We start from the raw sequence: 19661 nt of genomic DNA on the forward strand, positions 1-19661 counted from the left end.
CTAATATGGGTGTTTGAATATTTCGTGAATATCATGTGGATATTTAGATATCTTAGGATAATGTTCGATATATCCGCAATATTTTTAAATATTCAAAATTAGGAAAACTTCCTAATTTAGCAACGTATACGGACGACTATCCGACCTTATCCCTAAGGTTCGATCGCGGCGATACGGAAAATTATTATCTTATCCATAACCACTTGGGTACGATAATGATTTTTATCCGCTTTCCAAATTTGAATAATCGGCTTTCCGTTGATATCTATAACCCTCTAGATATGACCGATAGTTTGATTTGTATGCCTAATCCGAGTTTGAAACAAATATGGCGGATCGCGTTGACGTTTTGAATGTGGTTGATATCCTTGTTTATTTAATTGCTTTCCTTTTTCAAATAAACAGAAAATTCAAAAAATATTAATTAGATTTGAATTAGAGTTTTTGCATGTCTAGGAATCCTAAATATATCTAGAAGATAGAGTAGTTATTTAATTTAAATTAGGACTTGAGATGATTTATTTCCTAGTTTAAATTAAGTAATATTCTAATCTTAATAGATTATTCAGGTTATTTTATTACTTCGAATTTCCATGAAAATCCCAAGAAAAGAAGAATGAATTGTTTTAGGATAGATTAGGATAGATTGTATTCTTAATTTAAGTAATTCATTATTTCGAATTTTAATAAAAATCCTAAAAAGAAATCATGCTAGGGTAGATTAAGTCATCATAGTTTGCATGTTAATTTAGGCATTTTTATTATTCCGAATTTAAATTGAGAAAATACCAAAAATAATCATTCGTCTTGTCATTAGAAATAGGTCACGTCGTCGCACGACATATAGTTTGCATGCTAGGTTGCATTAATCGCATGTCATTTTCGCATGTCATTGCATATAGGCTAGATTTCATTTAAATAAGTGAAAATTCAAAAAAGAAATTGAGTGAATTGCTTGTTAATTAGAAATCATATTAGGATGTCAATGTGATTTTCTAGCTAACAATGCAAATGCTTGCGTTGCTTCCAGGTAAGTAATTCTTCCAAACTTGCAATTTATTTAATGCTTTCTGGGTGTTAAATTGGTGGTTTGCGCACCCGCATGATCACCTCACATGCTAGTGACTAAGTTAAAATGAATCCAAACGTACGCAAAACATTTTTTTTTTTAAAAGAAAAGGTACCGAAAGGGCGTTAGACTAGACCTAGCGTAACCAAGTCCCGAGCTTAGAATCTACGGTTCGTAGGAATAAAACATATCTCCCTTATGTTTTATTTAGGTTTCTAATCGACCTACCATAAATAGATTAGTGGCGACTCCAAGCATGAAAACTTTTGCATGTTAAAAACTTAAACTCTAAGTTGCGAATTGGTAGGGCTTGGGAGGGCCCGAGTTAGGCTTAGTCTTAATAATCCATTAGCCTGAGAGGAATTTTAGGTCGCGACAAAATGTTAACCAAATAGTGATTTTCACCTTTTAAATCTTTCTCAAATAATGTCATGAAAAGCACATGCGAACATTGAGATGGCAATGGGCTGGACCGGCCCGGGCTAGGCTAGGGTGAGGATCGGTGTTCCCCGTCCTATCTCGCTCAACGTCTTGTCACCTACCCACACCCTATGCAATGCTACTCTAATTTCCCCATTCCCGCCCCCAAATAATTATGCAGAGTTATCCGCCCTGCCCATTGGCCTTGTAGTTTTTTAAGAGAAGTGATTGTGCTTTTTCCAACTCGCTCATTCACTAATGCACTCCCTTTCATAGTTTTCTGGCCATTTCATCCTTTGTGGATCTCGCATTTTTGGCATCCGCAAGGTTCATATGTGGTGGCCTCCTTTAATTTGGTTTCTTCCTTTTCTTTTCGGGTCTCGCTCCTTCTCTTCGTGAGTAGTAGAGGCCCCGTTTTGGCCATTCTCAAGGCAACAGTAACAGCAATGGTAAACAATGACGACCAAGAAAAAAGAAGACAATACCGCCGCATCAAACCAACCAGAGCATCACCACCTCCAATCAATCAACGCCACCATCGCCATCCACTAGCTTCCTTGCCAGGAACTCTCCTTCTAGCTCTGGCCCGCCGCTTACACTCTCCTCCACCTCCTGGGCTCCCACCTTTCCAACCCGGCAGCAAGCTCCCTGTCCACGATCCTCGCCAACCACCGTAAATGGTCGGCTCATCGTGTCGGAGATGAAGGTGGACTCGAAGCCAAGGTATGGAGAGGCTTTCGCCATTAGGGCGGCTTTGGGGGCTGCCCACAATGGGACGGGGAGCCTCATGCCTCGCGTGCCGGAGCTCTCTCTCTCTCTCTCTCTCTCTCTCTCTCTCTCTCTCTCTCTCTCTCTCTCTCTCTCTCTCTCTCTCTCTCTCATACTTGGAGCTCTGTCACCACTCTCCCCAACAATCCTCACCATCACCAATGAAGCAGTTATAGTAGACTAACAAAATTCAGACTCGGACTAATTCTTTTGTTATTGTTGTTGGTTCTTTTTCAATTCCATGGGTCATGTTCAGGGCCAGATAGAGATGGAGGTGAAAACAGAGGGGGCTGGTCTACGTCTGCCTCGGTACCAACCGAGCCACCTAGCCAGTCGTCTCTTGGGCTGTACTTAAAACTAAAATTGGGTGCAATGGATAATAGAGGACTATGAATGCACGCAGAGAGAACATAGAGAAGTAACTAAGAAGAAGAAGAAGAAGAAGATTGAGTGAGATCCGCCAGGAAAGAAACCAAATAAGGAGTGGCACCGCATTTGAACCTTCGGATGCCAAAAGCTTGGGGACCTACGAAGAACAAAATGGTCAAAATACTATGAAAGGAAGTGTAGTAGTGAAAGAGGGAGCGGAAAAAGCGTAGTCCGATTAACTTATTCAATGCAAAATTTCGTGCAATAAAAAATATAAAAAAAACGAATTGTTTAATGATATTGACATCAATGTAATACAAAATCTAAAACTATTAGCTATTTTGACAAAAATCTACCAGATGTCACACAGAAGCTTAGCTTGTAAGACAATTTCGAGATAAGTAACGCTATAATATTATTAGTAGGAGCATAAATTTAAAATAAATTATTTTAATATATTGAAATAATAAAGATTAGGGAAAAAGCTACAAAAGCCCCAAACTATATTCACCCTAACACATTTAATCTAAATTTTTTCTTGTGACATAAAAAACTCCAAACTTGTACTTATATGATACATTTACCTTCCGTTAAAGTTTCGTTAATGATTTTTCGGCCAAAACAACGTCATTTCATATGGACGCCATGTCAACAATGCTTGCTTTTAGTGTTAATGTAGGCAGATTTTTAGTTGTTTTCATTTATAGAATTTTGTCGGGGGATAAATGTGTCACACATGTGCAAATTTGGAATTATTGGTATCACGGAAAAAATTTAGGATAAATATGTCACAATAAGTATAATTTAGGGTTTTTGGTGGTTTTGCACTAAAAATTGAGTAATCAGGATGAGGAGGGTTCAAGGAAGTTTCCTATCCCCACCCGGCCCAACACCCTACCGCAAGCGGGCCGGGCTGCCCCAGTGGAGAATTTAGGATAGTATACCATCGGCCTATGTTTAAATACCATGGATGAGCAAAAATCAGAATTTAGGATTAATCAAGATAATAATTATCATGTAATCCAAGAATTTCTCACGGTCCAATTTTGAATTCTAGATAATTGTAAAGCATTCCATGAATTTCCCTTCGTTTGGTTTTACAGTAACTCAAGCTCCTATTTCGAGATTGAATATTGAATATCATAATTATACCCGACAAATTTATTTATTTTTTATCTATTCCTAGCATAATTAATTAGATAAGATATCGAAGATATATGAGATGATAGGACTTCATTGGTCTCAGCCTTACAGCAAGTTGGGTGTCGGGGAACTTCAACTCGGGAATCGGAGGTCATCTGTCCAAACTCACATCGGCTGCGAGTAAATTGCTTCGAGTTAGGCAAGCTGCACCGGTCAAAAGCTTGGAGTTAATCGATTCGTAGGACATTACAGGGTATTTCAAGGGCCTCCAGAAATGAATGAGCCCTTTTTCTTTACAGGCTTAGTGCAGATCTTCAAGGTGAACGAACCAGATGGCTAAGAAGTTGTCATGCATAGATATATGTATGTGTATATATATGATAAAAAAAAGATACAAGGTATGAATTGCCCTTGTCATGCATAGCATGACCCGGCAAAATTCATTTTATTTTTACTAGCAAATATATGCATCATAGAGATTGAAGTCTGAAAAATGAAGTAAAATCATTTTAATAAAAATCCACAATACGAACGACGCGTATAAATCTTTATGGAAAGAAAAAAATATTTTGGGATTTGAAATATAGTTAGGAAGGTTTTCATGGGATTGAAAATATCTAGATTTTGATTGTCGAAAGATGAGGGAACTGTCCAATCAATCCTTAACATATTGTACGGATGACGATCCAATCGTAAACTTTCCAATTATGCTAATTTATTTCTAAACTTTTGCGCAGAGGTTTAGGACTATATTGGCAAAATTAAAAGGTTTAGGACTGAATTGACATCCGCATAATATGTTTAGGACCCGATTGAGTAATTTTCCCTTCGGAAAAATGCGAGAGATGCAATAAAATTAGCAACTTACGCGTCTCGCCATGGACACGATACTTGCAAAATAAGTAATTAAGAATATTTGGGGAAGAAAAAAAAATTGATGGAAATCCTTATACTTAATGTAGTTACTATAGATAGAGGCTGCATTAGAGCATCGAGGCAAAGTAATTAATTCCTAGTGGGAAGCAATAACTGAGGATTAAGGAATCTGCATCTCCCAGAAAAGGCAACAGCAACGTTTCTCCCAATATGAGAAAACAATCCACATATACAACTAAGAAACGCGTGACTGAACGATTTCTTCCTTTGCATTGCACATTCTTAGCATGATCGGGTCCACAGAACCTTCATGAACTGGGGACATTTATATGACTGAGGCCATCTTCTGTTCATCCTCATTCTCCCTGCAGCAAAATCTTCTTGATTAGAGAGAGAGATAGAGATGTTGGGCTCTGGAGAAAAGGTGGCAATGATTGTGGCAATGCTGGTGATGTTAGTGGGGACAGGTGCAGGGGTTGAAGGGAGAGACCCAGTGCTTCATAGGGTTGGAGGAGGACAGAACACATGGGAACCTGGTGTTAACTTCACTGACTGGTCAAGTCATGAGCAGTTTTATGTGGGTGATTGGCTCTGTAAGTTTCTCTCCTTCTTTCTATGTTTAAAAGCAGTGTTTCCTTTCTTCTGGTCTGCCAGAAAGTCTTTGCAGATGTGTTGTGTTTTGTCTTCTCTGTCATGCAATTCATATTGAGCAAAGTGTTTTGCTTTGTGTTTCCCTGATCAGTCGATGATATGAGAGCTCTCTATTCTAATTGTTGTGCAAGACTGGCAGGGCATAATGAGAGCTATCGCATGAGATCTCTCCAATTAACATTTTGAGTGTAATTGATACTGACAGGGATCAACTACTAGACTTGGTTATTCTTAGGATAAATGGTACGGTACAATATGATTGGTAATTTGGTATGTGAAATGCGAGACATATAGATACTTTAAGTGGTTTGCCGGTATCATGGAGATTTGCGACCGGGTTATATGGTGAACTGATGTGAATTCGGCATCTCGACTTTGGTTATGTATCTTCTACTAAAATACCAATGAAGACGAATTGGAAAATTACTCGTCATGTCAAACCAGATTGTTTATATGGACTGGTTTGTGACACGCAAAACCAAATTAGGTTTCTAGTTTTGCTTTACCAGTTTGAGCAGAAAAATCATCGACTCACTGGACACAAGTTTTAAGTTACATGAATTCAGTTACCTTTTCAATATTTTTTTAAGGTACGGCATTTAACACACTGTGATATAATCTTCATTATTCTTCGTTGATGATGTATTCTAACTTTTAAGTTCTTTGTCACATTTTATCAATCCGAAGTCTTTGGATTTGACAAGACTCAATACAACGTCCTAGAGGTGAACGAGACGAGCTATGACAAGTGCATTGAGACAAACTTCATCACAAACATTACCAAGGGCGGTCGGGACGTGTTCAATCTCACCGAGGCAAAGCCATACTACTTCATCTGCGGCAGAGGTTACTGCTTCAACGGAATGAAGGTCGCCGTCAATGTAACGGAAGCGCCGCCCCCGCCACCCACGCCATCCAAGGATCCGCCCCAGAAAGGCAGTTCTTCTCGTTTAGTCGGCGGTGTGAGTCGAAGGACGATCCTTCTCTCGCTGCTTGCTGCTACATTTCTGTTCTGCTCATGACAAGCTCAGAACCAAAAGGAGTTTATTCAACTAAGCATCTAGTCACTGATTGTAATTTATAAGTTGTGTGTAACAAAGCTTGTGTCTAGCCGGTGCGCTTGCTAGCTCATGGCTTTAGTAGCTGCTGAAAATGGTGTTAGCATACTAATCAGATACCAGACGACATTCAATTTCGGTTAATTTAGGTTTGAGTCGTTGAGCAGAACTCGTCACAATCACTATGTCAAATTTTTCTTGTATCTATGTTCCTAGTTCTGTTTCCTCAGATGTCGTTAGATATCAATCAAGGGTCAATCTCTAGTCTTGCCTTGCTTTGGCTTGCATTCCTTTTAAGCTGACGATACTGGTGGCCCAAATCCATTCAATTGACCTCCATTTATGTGTTCCAGGGCACCCTCTTGAGTTGAAACTTGAAAGATGTTGAAAAGTTTGATCACATTCCCTCTTCAAATGGCAAGTCCAGTGCACTAACCAAGAGGTTTTGCTCGCGAGCGATGCTTGAACTAAGATGGTTCACGAAATCGGTATTCTACATGACACGGCATGATCTAAGTAGATGCCTACAGGAAGCGAGTTCGAAGCAGGGGATAGAAGGATTTTTTTAAGTATCTAATTTGAACATGACGCATCATTTGGTTTGTCGGTTCCTGTAAATTATCTTCGTATACATAACATTGTTCTCATGCGTATGCGTATTTGTGCAAGTAATACAAGGGCCCAACCACTTCCTGGCAAGTTCCAACTTGTAGGGTCAACAGGAATTTCCTGGAACTCGTCCTGTCAAAACCATCTAGAATCAGGAAAGACCATGAGAAAAGTAAACCCAACCGTTTGAAAATCTTGGCACTTCGGAACGTTCTCATGATAAGAATATGCATGTTTGACACGTCCCTGAGAGCTTTTTTCCTCCGCTTTTTCATGGCTAATTGTTCCACTACGGAGACAGTTGATTTCACACCACAACGCGTTTCTTGCAGCCGCCAACTGAGGACCACATCTGCACAGGCCTGAGCTGAGAAACACTGAACACCGTATTTGACCTTGACAAACATAGCAAAGCTTAAAGACAAAGAGCTTCGAGCCTATCTCTCTCTGCTTCACCTTTTGCCTTCTGCCATTTTCTCAAGTAAAAAACGAGAGAGAGTTCACTTCCATTCTGCTACCTGAGAAGTTCTAGGAAAACAGAGCTGAGATGGGTCAAGACTCGCACTACGGAACTCCAGGTAAAAGTCCCTCCTTTCAGGATGCTCCGAGCTGCTCTAAGTTGTCTAATGAGCGTCGAGAACAGATCGCTCAATCAAATCCATCCCCGTAATTCCGCTCTTGAAACCGGTCTACTTTCCAATGTCTTGCTAAATATCGCCGATCGACGGAGTTTTTGCTTTAGTCTCCTTTACGGGGCATCAGGCACAAGGCATCATACCAGAATGTCCTGAGGATAGGAAACTAGAAAACCACTAACACAAATCCTCAATCCAATGTTATATTTTGAGTTTTGAAAAATAGTGTGTAAATTCTCTAGCATGTCCCACTGATGCATAGTGTCTGATTATGGGGTTGGAATTGAACATAATACAGGGATGTATCCTCCTCTGCCCCCTTCAAGTCCTCCCCCATCTGCTCCCGAACTGCCGATGGGCCACATTTATCCTCCGCCGCCGCAGGTCGATCCTCCACGGGCAACGGTACATGTTTACCCTCCACCGCCTCCGCCGCATCAGTTGTATCCAGATGTGTCAACTCCGTCGTATTCATATCCACCCTCAGTCCAAGTGTACCCTCCAGCACCACCACAGGCTCATTCGTATCTGCTGCCGCAGCGGCCGCCAGGTCATGGCTACCCTCATGGCCCTTACGTGGTTCCGCCACCGGTTACTTACCCTTCGAAGGATGGCCGCCAGTACTCGCAGCAAGCGCCGCCGCGGCGGAAGGCGAAAAATAAGAAAAGGGGTCACGGGTTCTGGAGAGGATTGTAAGAGCTCCTCTCTCTCTCTCCGTGTCTCTCTCTAACCCTCACGTGCACGTGCACAGTGTATTACCATTAACCACGTCAAAAAATGACTCGGTATCACGAAATGAAGTTTTTATCGTTCGAAAAACGACTAGACCTAATTGGGTTAGTGATGTCACATAAGCATGTCAAGGCGACATAACAGTCATACAATACACCCCGGAGCGTACACGCTCTTCCTTTCTTTCTCTCTTCACAAACGCATGTTGATCATTCTTGATTAATCAAGATCCCTATGTCCATATGTGCAGTTGTGCTGGGATGTGCTGCTGCTGCTGCTTGGACATATGCTGTTGAAATGCCTTCCATAGTGCGGCTTCCTCATATTGATGTGGATTTCTTTACCCTGCCAAACAGAAACAGAACATTATTTTTTTTTTGCTTTTTGCATGGATCTTGTGTCTCATTTTTGCTTATTCATTTCTTTATTGTTTCTGTTAATGAATTGGACGGGTTGCTGTACACTATCTGTAAGAAAGGTTATATGATAGAGCAGATGTAGTTAAACTAAGCTGGACTGGAGATTCATCCGCTATTTTTGGAGATGTTATGTTACATTATCTTCTTGTAATTATATGGGGTGACCGTGTGAACAGTTTCAGCATATAAGGATTTATGAATCCAAATTTCACATTGCCGTGTTATTCTTCCATGCTTATAGCCGGGACACATTCCGTTTGTTTAGTCGAACAAGCTTGGCCTAAGAACCCGCCGAAAAGAGTGAGCCATCAGAGTCTGTGACCCGAGTAACGCTATCAATTGATTATAAGATATAGTATTGAGAGGAATCCACGACTCGAGAAAGGTATGTACTTCATTTGAATAATAAAGAGAGGTCGAAGACGAACAAATATAGAGAGAATCGATTCCCATTAGACTCGCCTATTCCCACTTTCCAGTTAAGGTATCACAAACCCTCATTTTTTGTTCAGAACATATAGAGCGAAGTACCACTTAATCACTAAACGGGAAAACAAGATTGACGACTCCGTTTTCTTCGACCCCTTATCCCGTTTGACAGGTCGAAACAATACCATTCATTTCCCTCGTACCCTGAAAATACTGTCAAGCCGTATTCAGAGTTACCGACTATACATCAGCTGATGCCAGAGTGACCGACGGTTCACTACCGACCTTGAAGGATAAGAAAGAGAACTTGCAAATGACGTTCCAGATGTGATCCATAAGAAGTTACCCAACCTTCCTGGAAAATGGACTTCTAATAGCACATGTACATTTGTTTTCCATTAATGCATGACGGGTCTTCAATTACGAACCCCAGTACGATCTTTCAACGTTATGTTTCATCAAGGCAATTGCCACCAGTGATACTTATATTTACAAGACAGCACATTTTGTACACGACTGATATACTATACACACAGCGCTACCCCAATTCCGGGCTTTTCTTTCAGAAAATGCAAGTAACTAAATTTAGGCGTCGACAGACACACTCAAGGCATTGAGCTCCACATGTCGCTTACCCTCACTCTGGGGGTCCACGATCACAGTGGCACAAGCCTCGGCCCGAGAAGATTGGTGACCTCCATCTTGAGAGACGGAAATGGCGCTCACCGAGGGCATTATGGTGATCTCTCCTTGGTCATCATTGGCATCTTTTGAAATGATTTCCCACTCCTCTTTAAGTGAAGTCACCTCCATGCCCTTCTCGTGGTGTCTTTCCATCTCGAACGCAGCGGGTAGAATCACGTAGTCGTTGAGCGGGTTGTAGTACGGATCTGAATCTGCATTTAGCCAGTGCTTCAGAATGCGGAAAACATGATGATCGCATAGAATTCCCCGGTGCTCCCCAGGTACTCCAACTCTTGCAACTGCATCAAGCCCATCTGCCTGAATATCAAGAGACCGTTTGTAAGTGGAGAATCTAAAGCAAATTTGGGCATGTTTGCTTAGCCTAGACAAAAATTATCCAAATCAAAGCCAGATAAAAGCCCAGACAAGTTATCTGAGCACTAGGGTGACTATAGACTGTCCCACCCGGCTGTGGCATTGCTACCAACCACTGCACTGTGATCGTTCCTCCTCGCCACCTCTTCTCTCTAGGGTCTCAAACCACTGATGAGACCACCATGATGGCGATCGCTGTAGACTCTCTCTCTCTCTCTCTCTGGTGTACAATGCGACTCCCTCTCTCTGGTGTACAACGCGACTCTCTCTGGTGTCCAACGCGACAAATGCTACCAATGTGGTGGTTGCCTATTGCGGCCAACTAGGTTCAACTGCTGTCGCCCTCAGTTAGATTAGAACTTTGTGGCTATCAGTATAATAACTTGTTATTTACTATTTTCGAAGTATTATCAAATCTTATCCTAGGTCCACCGAACACCAAATAGGCTAGGATAATCTGCTTTCGTATCCGGTGTTTCACTAAACTTGTCCTATCCAAATTTATTTCCCACCAACCAAACAGAGCTTTACATGGAAGAAAAACTTTATTGATACACTCATTACTTAGTTGCAGAGCCTAATCTAAGAGACACAATCACAAACTATATCTGATCTTATAAGAGAAAGTTGCAGCCCAAAATCAGCCAGTAGTTCCATGAAAATTTAGTCAACTTGAAATAAAGAGGGAAAAGCAGATAAGAAGTACAGGTTGCATGAGCTATCCACTAACAGGTCTAGCAATTCAAACTAACAGGTCCAACAGATTGTTAAATCTCCAAATTTATTCCCTAGCAACCAAACAGAGCTTTACATGGAAGAAAAACTTTATTGGTACACTCATTATATAGTTGTAGATCCTAACCTAAGAGGCACAATGACAAATTCTATCTGGTCTTATAAGAGAAAGTTGCAGCCCGAAATCAGCCAGTAGATCCATGAGAATTTTCCCAAGTTCAAACAAAGAGGGAAAAGCAGATGAGAAGTACAGGTCGCATAAGCCATACAGTCAAGCCATCCACTAACAGGTCAAGCAATTCAAACTAACAGGTCCAACAGATTGTTATATCTCCATACCTTAGCTGATTCAGTTGGAACTGTTCCATCACCATCAACACATACATAATTGGGCTGAAATTCAGAAAGCATGAATCAGCTTCTCAACTACTTAAGAGAAAACAGCTATCAAACATGAAGTTCATTATTAGGACATGTTAAGGAAAAAACTAAAATAGGATGGATCCTTCGGGACTCTAGCTGGAGAAAAAGAGATTTGCCTATGTTAGCTACACTCAAATGGGCCAAAGAGTTATGTTCACATCCCCTTTTCACTGACCAGGTAAAATTGAAGTTCTTGCACGTCCGTAACAGGCATCTCCTCACTGCCATAGCTGCATGGAAGCCAACACCATTAAGATAAGGAAAAATGATCTGAAACATGTATCTATCCTATAGATAGTGGCCAATTTCACATGAAAGAGAAATTTTCTAAAAAATCTGTAAGTTGTAGAATTGGTACAGAGAAAGTAGAGATGAAGCATTTCAGCCAAATATTACCAAACACTGTGTGGTGTTTCCAGATTGGTCCCATATATATTGTAGAATTTCACCCCAAGCGGAACTTTAGCACAAGACAAAATCCTGCGGGTCTCATGAGCCCAATTCAAGATTTCCTCGTTAAATGGTAAGGGAATGCTCTCACCATTATAGTCAACCTGTTATTGAGTCCAAATAATGCATTAGTTAACAAACAAAATGAAGTAGACGGTAGCTCATGTCGGACAAAAATATTGGATGATATTACCCCTAAAGTACTATCTATATGAAAATGACGTGTCATAAGAAAAAGAGAACTCTCCTTTTCTTAAAAGTGAACCTAACACAACGTCCAGGCTCAACTTGGTAAGGCTTCTAGTAAACTGATAGGTAGGTTACAATGAAATAAAGTTCATAATGGGGGTAAAATGAATTAAAAACCATATATGGACCTATAGCAGGGCAGACCCAAAGAAATTTTGCACAACTGCCACCCATGAAAATATATAGCAAATATCAAGGGAAAAGGAATTGCAGAAAGGGTTCTTTAGACGAATGAAATATCAACACTCAGTTATGTTTAGCAGCATCTGTAGAGATCTCGGATATCTTAGCAGTTCAGTATACACATTGTCATAATACTTTAGCCCTTCATAAACAAATACCACCGCAATTAAGTGGGACAGCGTATTCCCAAGATAGAATTGGCAGTTTTTCATCCAGACAGAACAAGAAATCCATAGCTTACCGTATTACTTGAAAGTGCTTCAGAGAATATATTCACACTCTCAGAAGGGGTGTAAGACTCAAGGACCATATGGATATCACCACAATCATTAAGCTTCTTCCTCCAGATCTCTAACACCGGGTCATGTTGCCACTTAAAGTTTGGACATGCCATCAATTCATAGATCGATGGGCATTCAATCAGCTGAGATCAACAGCCACAGCATGTTAGTACATACATTTTCAGCTATTTCAGGCATACAAACAGATAAAAGTAGCTTGCATACTAGTTTTCATGAGCAAGCACATGTTCAGACAAAGATGTCCAAATGTGCGAAAATATAATGGGTCGAGGAAGGAAGGGGTTCAGGGTGGGGGGGTGGATGACGTGGAAAACACTGTAATGTACACAGAAATATGAACCACTAACAAGTCATAGGCAAGTCAAAATGCTCAAGGTCCTCTTTTACCCTTCCTACATATAATGCAAGTAATCAATGACCCACTATTACGCACTGCTGCCAGTGCCAGATAATCAACAGCAGCTGCTTCAACCTAAATCACATATGTACCACTAGAACTTGGTCAAGTCTGTTTCCTCATGGGTATAATGACAAAGTATAACCTAACTATTGCGTTCACTAATGGAATTGTGACAACACCCAGAACATTCAAACTTGTCTGTCAAGAATTCAAAATTAATTTCATTCAGTCAACAACTTTAAGTAGGCCCCCTCCTACTTAGTGATTAAGTAACAGTCCTTCGCACATTATTAAAATCAAACGCAGGATACACATAGATATCGTTCTATGTATAATTAGAATACTGAGGATCACTACACAACCCACCAAAGGACATCGAAATGCTAATCCACAAAAAGCGATACAAGAAATTTAAAAGAATTCATATATGGAATGAAGGCGCCCCCGTCAAAAGCAATTAAATTCTGAATTTTTTAAATTTGCAGCACTTCTTAAAGTTATCATACGAACTATTAGTCAAGCAGAAAATATTTGATTTGTCAATGTCTGGCTTAAATTGTAAAAAAGAATATGCTTTGGCGGTATTTAAGTATGCTTTTGTATGTGTATCTCTATGTATTGGTTAGGCAATTATAAAGGGTCTATGCTAGTCAAAATGCACTTTTCATCTTTCACTCCGAGCTTACAAAGTAAAACAAAGAAAAAGAAGGACAGCCCTGAACTGATCATACATTTTCAGTTACATATCAACACCATATACTGTGTTAACCTCGACAAAATAAAGGTCGACAAAACTGATTCGCAGATACATATGCATATAACTGTGAAAACAGCATACCAGCTGATGCATGCTCCACTTTGAAATGAAAAAGTTTTGCTCCCAACCATCCACAAATGACATCCCATTCAGAAAGGTAGATGTGACATATCCGGGGGCACCTGGAATATTTAGATTTTCAGTATGTTCATAAGATGCCAATTCTAACCACTATGTACATTTGGAAACAAAGTATGCCAAGTATTTAATGTTTTTCTTAATTATCCCAATGAAATCCTAAGTTAAACAATAGGACAAGTAGATACACAACTAATTATTTTAACATGAAACATTTTTACTACAAAACAGAGGGTTCACTAGATTCTCTGAACTTGATTATCTATTTTGGGATAAAAACTAGAGAATTTATAATAAATTTACTCGCCTGCTTTCTTATTCGCAGTGATAGACAAGCAGTTTTATAGAAAGCGTGGGAAACCATATCTATAGTAGGTTACGTGTTTTCCACAGGAAATGGGATGAAAGAAAAGGTAGAAAATTTTTCTAACTAACAAAATTTACAAGGGAAACAGATGTATGAGCTTAGTCAGAGCAATGAACAAAAAAGCAGTACAACTCCTAATGATGCTTCTTACCTTGAAAAGGTGCAGCTATAGCAATCCAATTCTTCACATATTTTGCAAAAATCTACAGAAGAGTCAAGTGGCATGTTTTAAGTACTAATTTCTCAATGACAATAGGTAAAAGAGACAAAAGGGAGAAAAAGGAAAAGAGAGATTCAGATTAACAATATATCAATGGTAAAAGCCAAAATAGATTGCATCAGTTTTATAAGTTCCTTACATCACTGTGCAGGCACATAAAGCACTTCACTAAAAGACCCCCCATAGAGTGACTAATAATGGTTATCTTCTTCCCTCCCGCAGCATTATATACAGATTCCAACTTTGCAGCCAAACGCTCCAATGTTTCTTGGAACCTAAACATTGAAGAAAGAGTAAAACAACCCAGAAATGCTAGCGGCTGCATTCACACACACACACACACACACACACACACACACATATATATATATATATAGAGAGAGAGAGAGAGAGAGAGAGAGTAAAGCCCATCCTGAACTTCTATGTATTAGAGTCCAACTCAAAAGCTAAAGTCATTTGATGAAGGGAGATCCCCCCCCCCTTCCCGCACGTGCGCGCGTGCACACACATAAAGCCCTAGACGGCGACCCATCGTGCTACTCCAACCGAAAGCTAAGCCATTAGATGAGGGAAGACCGCATGTTTATAAGAAGACTTAGACAGCCTAGACAAACCTTTTAGAGATTCCTTTTACAAGAACCACCCTCCCGGTTGCAAAACTAAAGATAGTGACAATGGGGATAAGACCAAGAAGAACCACGCGAGTTATGAAATATAATCAATGCATGAAGAAATCGAAGCATGATTAACCTATCATTTCAAAAGATCCAACCCAAAAATTTAAGCCAATGGGTGGAGGCAAACAAGCGATGCACTACTTTGACACTACACACATCACATAAGTTGCCCTACAGATAAAGGAGCAGGATCTACGGTGACATGAAGACAAGAGTCCAAGACACCTCTGGATTTAAAATATACAATATACATGTCAAGTGCTGCTAGCTTGTAAGTCTAACATAAAGGTAAAGAGCTACTATGCATCACATAAATTATCGAGCTAGATGTAGTACTCAATATCACAGATGTATATTCTCCCAATAGACTTAATTGCATGAACAACGACTTCACCATAAGCCCCTACTAGAACAAGATTCAAAGGCTTGAGAACATGACTCGCATACAAATGTCCCAGACAATCTGTCAAATAGAGTACACAAAATCACTTCCATTTCTCACCAACACCTGAAAAGCCAAAGTCATTTGGAGAAATAGTGGAAAGTATTTTGCCAAAATTCTACTTGCAGCTCAAACATGATAAGTTGCAACTATTTGGGGTGGTGATTAGTTGCATTGGAAGTGTTTTAAGGAGTGTATGCGGATAGAATAGTAGGTATGGTGCAAATATAAGTACTGTTATAATTTCTTTTCTTGGTTGGTGGTGGGGTCTATCTGATAACACTATTATAACAGGAGAAGTATGCCATAGACGTACCTGTTACTTTGCCTGAAATCATACCCAAAACCAAATAATGTCTTCCCTTCCTGAAAACCCCATTTGATCATTTCGACTATCATGTCATGGAAATAGGACACACAATCACGGCCAACGACCTGCACGAAAACAAAGTAGGTCAGATTGATACTGCTGAATAGTTTCAACTTCATTTGCAATCCAGTGATAGTCATGATATCTAGCAAAATGAAGAGGAACTCTAATCCTATAACACACTACTAGCTGTAATCTCATTAAAGTCAAAATTTCATCTTAAACTTCAAATCAACGTAAAAGATACATCTCATTGAGAGATGATACATACCATATCAGGGTCCAAAACATCAATTGCAAACAGTCCATATCTGTCTTCAGGAACCACGATGTTTGTTGTAGGATCTAAAGAAACGGTCTTACCTATTTAAAGAACAACATTTAATCATTACATTAGAAAGATAACCTCCAGGGAGGGGAAAATCACAGGCCAATGAGAATAAGTAAATCACTTCAGCTACTTACAAAATCAACTTCGATCAATGTCCGAATTAGACAAAGCAAAATGTATGGAACATGTAGCATACAAACTTTATCAACCAAGCACATATGCTCTCTTTTCATGTATTAATACAAGAGAAACAGGAGCAGGCCAAAGATGCATACAAGCCTGAATATTCACATTAATCGTTCAATTTCTCCTGACAGAGATCAAATCCTCTATAGAAGAAGTCAGAGTTAATCCATTCATTGAATTGAATAACCAGAATGAAGTTCTTGCTCTATTTTATTCGGTAATCCCTGCTAAAGAGCTACAGGAGCCAAAAGAACACAAAAGATTTTACGATACTGGAACATGAGCACCCGCCTTCTTACATATATGAACTGATACTATTAAGTCACATATTTGCAGAACTACCAGGATAGAAGCTTATGAAAATGTCGCTCTCCTGTAAGTTTCTATTTAAAACCCCGGCATTACTTTGAAATTGTCATATTAGTAACAGACCACGAACTAACTCAGTGTAGCTCCATATACTATCTGAAACTTCATAGTGGGCTTTGCTTATCTATAAGGACTGAGGTCAACTCATTCTTTCACCATGACGACATTACCATTAAAGCCGCAGCTAAAGGTATACGAAGCAGCTTAATGTAATTAATCCACACATCAGTCATCCCTCCACTCTTCTTTTCCCAGTCCCACTTCAGCCACAGAAAGTAAATTTCATCATAAAGCTATGATGAGCTGAAAAAAAATCATTTTACAGCAACGAAACACTAGAGAACTCTCTCCGAACCCAAACGCAGCAAGAAATGCTAGAACCTACCGAAATTTATCATCTCCTTTTGCTAATCTACTCAATCGAACTACTTCAATAAAATAACATCTCGAGCAAGCTCATCCACTTAGCCCAGAAATAAACAGGAAAATGCAAAATAATCACGCATCAGTAAGAATCGACAGAGCGAAAATTACCGGTGGCCGGATCGAAGCGGGACCAGAGCTTGTTCCGGAACTTGTAATCTGCCCCGAAAATCCGAACCCACACCCTCTCGCCCCCGCCGTTGCCGCCGCCGCCGCCGTCCACGGCCTGCAGTATCGACCCGGCGACCCCGGGCACCAGGAGGACCGGGTCGAGGTTCGGGTCCACGTAGGGCTCGGGCTTCCTGATCAGCTTCAGCCACAGGTCCATGGACCGCAAGACGTCCTCCAGCAGCACCGCCATCGCCGGCCCCGCCCCAAATCAAAACCCTAATCTAAAGCACGCCCGCTCGGGAAAACCCCGGTCCCAGGTTTCAATCTCGTCCGCCGAGTCGGCGGTCGGCCGGCCGGGGGAATTCCGGTTCGAGCTCGAGTTCCGGAGACGATCGGCGATCGGCGATCGGCGACCGGCGGCGGAAGGACGGAGGCGATCGGCGATCGGCGATCGGGATTGAGGGGGAGAAATCGACGGGAAATTAGGGCTCGAATCAGGTAGGGGCGATGGAGATGGAGAGCCTGAGAGACGTGAAGATAAAGATATAGAGAGAAGAACGACGTAAACGATCATTGCTTATTCTTGACCAAATCGTAATGACTTGCTCTAAAGTACACGATTTGCACGTGTCACGACTCTAGTTTTTTTTCGAAATTTCGAAAACATCCGAAAAATAATGATCGCAGGAATCCGCACATTTATATACAGGAAAAAACGACGCAATTAATCCCTGAACTTTAGCTTAATACGCAACGTGATCCCTGAATTTTAACTCAATGTGCAATGTCATCCATGAACTTTTAATTTGTTCAATGCTGTACTTGAACTTTTGGTACGCGTTCAATTTAGTCTCTGGATTACATGAAAATGTTCGGTGTAAACCTTTTCATCAGTTCAAGTTCAGGGACTGCATTGAATATTTTCATATGGTTTAGAGACTTCATTGAACATGTACCAAATGTCCAGGAATCACATTGCATATTGGGTTAAAGTTCGTGGATCACATTACACATTGGGTTAAAGTTCAGAGGCCGTTTGTGTCATTATCCCTTTATCTGTCCATCCATAAGGTAGATCTTGATACGAAAACAAATACGCATCATTTTCGCTACCGGCGGTAGCTAAATGATCCAAATAAATCCGTCGTAACATGTAAAAAGAGAAATAGATTGAAATGCTTTTAGTATTTCTATCTAGGGGTGTCAAAAGGACTTGACCCGATCCGATCCGATCCGACCCGAAAGTTTCGTGTCTTGTTTCGGGTCGGGTGATATTTAAAAAGCCGGGTATCTTAGTATTTCGGTTTGGATCGGATTGGGTGCCCGAACCGAAACACGTTTCGATTCATTTGCTTCCCAGAATTGATTACCCAAAACCCAAAAAAAGCTTTCTCACTTTCCCATAGTCCATCACTAGTAAGAGACAGAGAAGTGACCAGGAACAATTAACACAGCAACAAAATACTGGTCCACAAGCCCACGAGAGAAATCTCATCTTTCGTCTCTCTCCTGCTTCACGACTCCGCTCGCTTTATGCTCTTTTTCATTTCTTCACCGGTTTCGGCTCCCTTCTGGGGGGAATTGAAATGGGAAATTAGGCTTTCTATTTTAAATAAATAAATGTATTTTTTTTCTATTTTCAAATGGAACCAATCACGTTCCAATGGAACCAATTCCATTTTCCAATGGAACCAAACCTTAAAAAATTGGTAAAGGCAAGAGGGAATAGATTAGGCTTTCTTTTTTCTTCAAAAAATTTAAAAGTAAATATATATATTTATCGGTCCGGTCCGGTCGGTTCCCACCCTAACCGAACCGGACCGCCGGAAAGGTTCCACTTTTGTGAACCGGAACCGACCGATATTGAGAATCGGACCAAACCGGCCGGGTCCGGTCGGTCCGTCCGGTCCCGGTTCGGGTGGTCATCATGCTCACCCCTACTTCTGGGGGAATTGAAATGGGGATTTGAAACCAAAGTTGGGGAAGACAGGGAAGGCATTCTTCTGGTCTTTGGGAGTTTCGCTAAATTCATCGAAGATTTTCTTGCCCTTTGACCCATCACGGCAGGCGCAAATCTTGAAAATTCTGTCGGGCCCCTCTTCATTATTTTACGTCGAAAACGTTACATCAGTACGCAAAAACGGTGCTTTCGCGCTACGACTGATGTTGGCTCGATACACGCGACCAAAGTGAAAGAAATGAAAAAGAGAGCAGAGAGCGAGTGCAATCGTGAAGCAGGGGAGCAAATTACGAAGAAGCAGGGGACCAGCCGGACCTCGACAATACACCTG

The 19661-nt window shown here is 40.6% G+C and overlaps 2 protein-coding genes and 1 pseudogene across 2 annotated transcripts; 2 read left to right on the forward strand and 1 right to left on the reverse strand.

The window, feature by feature from the left end:
* The first annotated feature begins 4940 nt into the window (after positions 1-4940).
* LOC115689029 (early nodulin-like protein 20) lies at positions 4941-6630 on the forward strand. The gene is made up of 2 exons (XM_056317753.1): positions 4941-5238; positions 5984-6630. Exons 1-2 carry the CDS (start codon positions 5049-5051, stop codon positions 6316-6318), a joined length of 525 nt encoding a protein of 174 aa, XP_056173728.1. The 5' UTR covers positions 4941-5048; the 3' UTR covers positions 6319-6630.
* Positions 6631-7280: 650 nt separating this feature from the next.
* On the forward strand, positions 7281-8973 carry LOC115689021 (uncharacterized; annotated as a pseudogene).
* A 573-nt stretch (positions 8974-9546) lies between these two features.
* On the reverse strand, positions 9547-17878 carry LOC115689031 (lecithin-cholesterol acyltransferase-like 4). Its single transcript, XM_030614997.2, has 11 exons — positions 17371-17878; positions 16222-16313; positions 15897-16015; positions 14601-14736; positions 14393-14444; positions 13818-13918; positions 12519-12701; positions 11792-11949; positions 11571-11625; positions 11312-11365; positions 9547-10180 (listed from the first exon to the last, which is right to left on the reverse strand). The coding sequence occupies exons 1-11, from the start codon at positions 17618-17620 to the stop codon at positions 9764-9766; spliced, it is 1617 nt and encodes a 538-aa protein (XP_030470857.2). The 5' UTR covers positions 17621-17878; the 3' UTR covers positions 9547-9763.
* Positions 17879-19661: the final 1783 nt, after the last annotated feature.

The sequence above is a fragment of the Syzygium oleosum genome, unplaced genomic scaffold (assembly GCF_021117445.2).
Source record: "Syzygium oleosum isolate NSW1041296 unplaced genomic scaffold, Sole_v2.1 Sole_v2.14, whole genome shotgun sequence".
Taxonomy (NCBI): domain Eukaryota; kingdom Viridiplantae; phylum Streptophyta; class Magnoliopsida; order Myrtales; family Myrtaceae; genus Syzygium; species Syzygium oleosum.

Bases quoted from the DNA above. Each gene is read 5' to 3' on its own strand.
- LOC115689029 (XM_056317753.1), top strand. From the start codon at position 5,049: ATGTTGGGCTCTGGAGAAAAGGTGGCAATGATTGTGGCAATGCTGGTG. The intron at 5,239-5,983 runs GTAAGTTTCTCT...ATCAATCCGAAG, and splicing joins TTATGTGGGTGATTGGCTCT to TCTTTGGATTTGACAAGACT.
- LOC115689031 (XM_030614997.2), bottom strand. From the start codon at position 17,620: ATGGCGGTGCTGCTGGAGGACGTCTTGCGGTCCATGGACCTGTGGCTG. The intron at 14,737-15,896 runs GTACGTCTATGG...TTCAATGTTTAG, and splicing joins GATTTCAGGCAAAGTAACAG to GTTCCAAGAAACATTGGAGC. The intron at 13,919-14,392 runs GTAAGAAGCATC...TAAATATTCCAG, and splicing joins TATAGCTGCACCTTTTCAAG to GTGCCCCCGGATATGTCACA.